The sequence below is a fragment of the Pediculus humanus genome, genomic scaffold (assembly GCF_000006295.1).
Source record: "Pediculus humanus corporis 1103172107823 genomic scaffold, whole genome shotgun sequence".
In the NCBI taxonomy this organism is placed as follows: Eukaryota; Metazoa; Arthropoda; class Insecta; order Psocodea; family Pediculidae; genus Pediculus; species Pediculus humanus.
The window spans coordinates 13,016-19,492 of record NW_002987410.1 but is presented as its reverse complement, the minus strand read 5'-3'; the positions used below and the strand labels follow the sequence as shown (position 1 = coordinate 19,492).

General features: G+C 24.3%; 1 protein-coding gene across 1 annotated transcript; it reads left to right on the top strand.

The window, feature by feature from the left end:
• Window positions 1-3,188: 3,188 nt before the first annotated feature.
• Window positions 3,189-5,865, top strand: Phum_PHUM373730 (uncharacterized protein; the record flags this gene model as incomplete). Its single annotated transcript, XM_002428237.1, has 9 exons — window positions 3,189-3,294; window positions 3,398-3,627; window positions 3,727-4,269; window positions 4,348-4,559; window positions 4,644-4,797; window positions 4,886-5,139; window positions 5,229-5,395; window positions 5,461-5,608; window positions 5,679-5,865. The coding sequence occupies 9 exons, from the start codon at window positions 3,189-3,191 to the stop codon at window positions 5,863-5,865; spliced, it is 2,001 nt and encodes a 666-aa protein (XP_002428282.1).
• Between the last annotated feature and the right edge of the window lie 612 nt (window positions 5,866-6,477).

Here is a 6,477-nt window from a genome sequence, read left to right as displayed (position 1 = left end):
CGTGCTCTTCTTATTAATATCTTCGGCATTTATTCTTTTTAGGTATTGCCCATGTAATTTTTTCTGTTCCCATTTGCTTATTAATTTCTTCTGAGATTGGGCTTTGCTATTATAAGTTGCAAGTTGCCCTTCTTCCATTATCTCATTTTCTTTATTTTCTTGGACGTTATTATTATTATTATTATTATTATTATTATTATTGTTATTATTATTATTATACCTTATTTAAAAAATTTCGATTTTTGTTAGTTTCGTTTTGTTTTGTTTTTGTGAAAAGTATTGTTACGTACGGTTCACGGATTAAACTTTTTGTTTAAAAAATTTTATAATAATAATAATAATAATATTATTCTGAGTATTAAAATTTTGAAAATTTTAATGTTTGTTATATTATTATTATTATTATTATAAAGTAAGTTTGTTGAATGTTAATTATCGGCTGACAAGTCAAAAAAAAGAACAACATGGTAAAGTTTTTGTGAAATTTTTGAAAGGTAAAATTTTATATTAAACTTTCTTTTTTACGTTTTGTTTGAAAAAAAAAAAAAAAAATTTCATCGGAAATAATAATAATAATAATAATAATAATAATAATAATGGTATATTAAAAATATTTATTACGTAATTATTAGCGGATTTATTATCATTAATAAAAAAGAGTAAAAATTCTGATAGATATGTAAATACATAAAAAAATTTTTTGACGTTTCGGGATAAATTTAATTAAATAACTTGCATTTACCCATCATAAAGACATACATAAATATTTATTATTACATAAGTAATAAATAAGTAATAATTTTATTCGTGATAAAATAAAAAGTAATAAAATTTTGTTTTTGTTTTTTTTTGTTTTTTTTTTTTTTTTTTTAAATTTTCACATCGATGTGTTGCAAATAAAAAAATAATTTTTTTTTTTATCAATCGTGATAGAATTGTTATTATTATCATTATTATTATTATTACTATTAGTACTATTAATAATATTATTACTTAAAAAACAAACGAAAAAAAAGCTAAAGAAGAAAACGTATTAAAAAAAAACAAAAAAATATTATAAATTAAATATGAAGTTTTAAAAAAGTTTTTTTTTTTTTCAAAAGTTAAAATTACCTTTTTTCTTTTATTATTATTATTATTATTATTATTATTATTATTATTATTATTGTTATTATTATTATTATTACTATTATTATTATTATGGAAAGAAAATCTTTTTTTCGAAAAGAAAAAAGTATTTAAAAAATTTTACTTTTTTTTTTTTAAATCTTTCATTCATTCATTCATTTTATGATAAAATTTAAAATCTATAAATCTAAAAAAAAAAAATTATTCGGAGAGAAAAAGATACGGGAAGAGAAAAGTGAATGAGAAATGGGGGGGGGGGGAGAGAGAAATTAAGATTGAGAGAGAATGTGGGTGTTAAACAAAGAAAGAAAGGAAGAGAGTGAGAAATAGAGAGAAGAAAAGAGAGAAAAATAAAGAATGGCAGAGAAAAATTTTGAGAGAGAGAAAGAGAGAGACAGGGAAATTAAGATTAAGAGAGAATGTGAGAGTGAAACAGAGAAAGAAAGAGAGAGAGAGATTGAGAAATGAAAAAAGAAAAAAAGTGAGAGAGTGAAAAAAAGAGAAATAGTAAGAAATAAAAAGAAAAAGAGAAAAGCGATGAAAGAGAGGAAGAAATAGATAAATAGATAGAGAGAGAGAGAGGTAGAGAGAGAAATAAAAATTTAACATAAGGACCAGATTATTATTATTATTATTATTATCATTCAAACTCTTATGATTTATTTGCCCTTCTTATACGTTTTGTTTTTATTAAACAAAATCCAACACCTCAAATTTGATTTTTATTTATTTATTTAATTGTTATTAAATGTTTATAAACAATTAATTAACCACACAGGACATGAGATGCTTTTTAAATTATTTAAACATTTATATAATTTACCAATAAATTTATGAATATTTTACATTTCCGTTACAATCGATACAAAAAATAATAATCGATAATTCGATTCGATAAAAAAAAAAAATTTATTTACTCGATCGCAATTAAATATGTTTTCCTTAACCACGTGGCTTTCATTATTATTATTACTACTATTTATTTTTATTTTATTAATTTTCATTTTCAACCAGAATAATTTTAATAATAATAATAATAATAATAATATAGAAAAAGTTTTTACGACGTTTAAAAAAAAAAACAAAATCATTATTATTATTTTATTTTTGAATTAAATTAAAATTTTCCTTTGAGTAAAAACCACATTTAAAAAAATTTTAATTTATTTTCCGATCGTAATTAAGTCTTTTACGTTCAAAAAAAAACTATTATCATTATTAATAATAAAAAGAAAAAAAAAACCCTTTCGTAGGTAATAATAATAATAATAAACGTTTTAAAATTGATGTATTTTAATTTGTTCAGAACAAAAATTGATGTGTATACATAATTTTTTGTTCAGTTAAAAATTTTAATTTTCATTTAATTAATTTTTTGTTTTTAAAAGAAGACACACGGGACGGGATGGGAGGGTTTTGTACTAAAAAAAGGGAATCCGCTCTGATAATTTGCAAAAGGAAACAAAATCCTATTTTCCTTTTAATTCGAATGAAAACACGTAAATCTGTTTTTATATAAATTTTCTTTGTCCTTGATAATATTTTGAATAAAACTCTTGGTCAAGATTTCCACCGGATTTATATCCCTTTTTGAAAATCTCAAACCTTTCAAACAATGCGAAGAGGAAGTGAGAGGAGGGGGGGATAGGGAGGGGAGACTTTGGGAGAACTTTCGCTACGGTATTAAATTTAAAAACCAAAAGAAGGATTTTACGAGTTAAATCCTTTGTGGACATAAGCTACCGTGAATTGAAAGTGAAGACTTGGACAAAAACAAGGAATTCCAGATAGGATTGGTATTCGCTTTTTTTTTTTTTTTCTGCGGTCCCACCTCACCGATGTTTTTGATGTTTTCCCCGTTTTTTTTTTTAAAATGATAATAATAATTATTTTTGAAAAAAAAAAAAAATTTTTTTTTAAATTTTCTTTCGATTCATTGCGTCATTCAAACGGTTACCTGTTTGGAAGATATAAAATCAACAAATTGTAAAGATTGCGATAATGATGATAATTCATCGAATAGTAAAAATTGGTGGGAATGTAATTGTAAAAATATTGAAATGAGCGGACGTGTCGTCGTACCTGAAAACACGAGCATAAATAATTTTGTTAAAACGGTTCTTGCTAAATTGGGATATCCGAGCGGTTCGTCATCACACGCTTTCGGTGAGTTTTTTTTAAAAATTTTTTATTTAAGCGAAAAAAATATTACGTAATTATTATTATTATTACTAGTCGTCATAATGAAATTTTAAAAAAATTTTTTCAGGTTCGATATTGATAAGAAATTGGAAACCGTTACCGTTGAAAACGATTTGTCCTGGCATGAATAAATCCGTTGGCGACATTTTAGGAGAATTAACTACGTTAGTCAGTTTAAGAATACAAATAATTCGTCCGAAAATAACAATTATCGATAGCATTAAAGATAATTTATTAAATTTTTTAATTCGGACCAATCAAAATTTTTTAATCGATAGCGGATGTCCGTTAGATACGGTAAAAACTAAAAAAATTTTCTTATTTTTCCCTCATAATTATTTGAATCCGTTTGTTTTTAACATAAAATTTTTTTCCATTTGTTTGTTTTCCTTTTAGAACGCATTATTGAAATTATGTTCACCGTTAGATTACAGTAGTGGTAACAAACAATTCATACATCCGCCATCGGAAGAAGTTAAAAAAAAATTTGATTCGTGGTTAAAATTTTACGAAGAAGCCAAAAAAGAATATGATATAACGACGAGAAATGAAAAAAACGAAAACGTTTGTAATAATTATTCGATGAATAATAATAATAATAATAATAATAATAATAATAACAATAACAACAACATAAATAAAACGTCGAACGGAAACGGAAATTTAACATTTAACGGTTCATCGTCGGATTACTCGTCTCAAAGCGGTCCGGGTATGCAATCGAAATCACCGATAAAAAATTTACAAGAAAATGATAAAAATGTGGATTTTAATATAAATAAAGATGGAAATTTAAATCATTTGAAAAATCAAATAGAAAAAACTAAAAATTCATCTTCGATAATAAAAACTCGTATAAGAACAAGTTTCGATCCGGAAATGGAATTACCTAAATTACACAAGTGGTATTTGGAAAATCCACATCCTAGCAGACATCAGGTAAATTATTATTATTATTTTTTTTTTTTTATTATTCTATGATTTTGATTTGAAATGATTTTGTTTGTTTGGTTTTAGATTTTCGAATATGTAACAGTTCTCAATTCTTTAGAATCGAGAAAAGGACGGAAACAATTGGATATAAATAATGTTTTGTATTGGTTTAAAAATGCAAGAGCTGCACAAAAACGTACGGAGTGTAGAAAAATCTCGAATCCGGTTCTTAACGGTGGTGGTGGTGGTGGCGGCGTTTCTAATAAAAATGCAAACATTCTTAAAATACCATTGGGGTAAATAAATTTCCCAATCGAAAATCCGTAATTTTTCTTTTAAAATTTATATTAATGAAATAAAAAAAATTTTTTTTTTAGTAGGACGTCTGCTACTAATTCCGATGACCAAAGATCAATGAGTGATGATGAAGTGTCAATAACATCCGAATCACCGGAAGATTATAGAAATAGATCGTTGCAAGTTGTCGGAAAATGGAATTCTAACGGACAAGGAGAAGCCGTTTTGGAAATGCAGGTGCTCTATATATATATACAAAAACAAATATGGCGGCGTATCGTAAAGTTTTTTTAAAAAAATATTTTTTATATATTATAAATCGTAGATCGAATCATCACATAAAAGTGGATTTTTACATTCTAACATATCCATCAAACAAAAGGAAATAAGCGAAAATGAAGAAACATCGAAAAGTGCATCGTTGAGCGACGAAGATGATACCAACGATCGACCCCATATGAAACCTTTGCCACCCGAAAACAAAAATTTAACAACACAACAAACGGATAATAATAATTCGTTGAAAAATATAAAACAAACAAATCATAAAGAAAATAATAATGCGAGAGAAGAAAATGGGTGCGTAAAAATTTTCAACTCGTTGATACTTATCATCATTATTAGGAAACGTTAAATTTTTTTTTTTTTTTGTAAAAAAGTTTTTGCAGGAGTGAAGAAACAACGAAAGAAACAAATAATGAAAATTCAACAACGAATGATGATTTTATTAAAGAAGAAATTAACGATAGCAAATTGAAAATATTTAATAGAATATCAACGTATAAAGAAAAAAATTATGGAAACGATTCGAAACTTCTTTCACTTTATAAATCAGGTACGTCAGATGATTTATCAACAAACAAACAAACAGACGAGCAATATAAAAAAAAAAATTTTTAGGGTTTACGTCATCATCGAACATATTCGAACAATCGTTGATGTTGCAATACATGAATCCAAAATTAAATAATTTAACGGCGGATGAAAAAAGAAAAAGAAATAGAACTTTTATTGATCCGGTTACGGAAGTACCACGTCTCGAAGAATGGTTTGTATTCCACGATGATGATGATGATGATGAAAAAAATAATGTAATTATTATTATTATTATTGTGTAGGTTTCGTTTGAGTACTCATCCGTCGCACAGTTTAATAGCACGTTATACGGATGAATTAAATGGTATGCCATACAGGAGTAAATTTCCCAAATTAGAAGTTAAAAATGTGCAATTTTGGTTTAAAAACAGGAGAGCCAAAAATAAAAGATTAAATTATATCGAAGGAAGTAATCAAAAAAAAAATTAATTTTTTAATATTTTCTCATAATTTGTTGATTTAAAATATTCATTTTCCAGAGTTTTTTTTTTTTTTTGTTTAGAAAAAAATTTGATTCGAATGAATTTTATTCGTTTATTTATTTATTTATTAATTGTTTTCAACATTTAAATTATTTTTTTAAAAAGAAAAGATGAATTCTGAATTTAAAAAAAAAAAAAAAAGTAATTAATTTGATTTTTTTTTTGTTTTCTCTTCATTTTTTTCAAAATATTGTTTGTTGTCAGGAATATTTTTTGTTTTTAATTGATTAACAATCAACTAAAAAATATTAATAATTATATTATATTTATGTGTTTATTAATAATAATAATAATAATGAAAATAGTTTTCTCTCTGAGCATCAGATTTTTTTTTGTTGGTTTAATTATTAAAATGTTTTTTAATGATGATGTGATGTGAAAGATTTTTCTTTATTTATTATTATTAATAATTTTTTTTTTTTTTTTGTTTTAAGTTAAATAAATTTTTACTTATTCAATTTGTTCCTTATTAAATATTTGTTATTTTAAGGTTTTTTTTATTTTAAATTTTTCAATCGGTTGATGATTATTTGGGAGTAAGTGTAAACAATCATTCTCA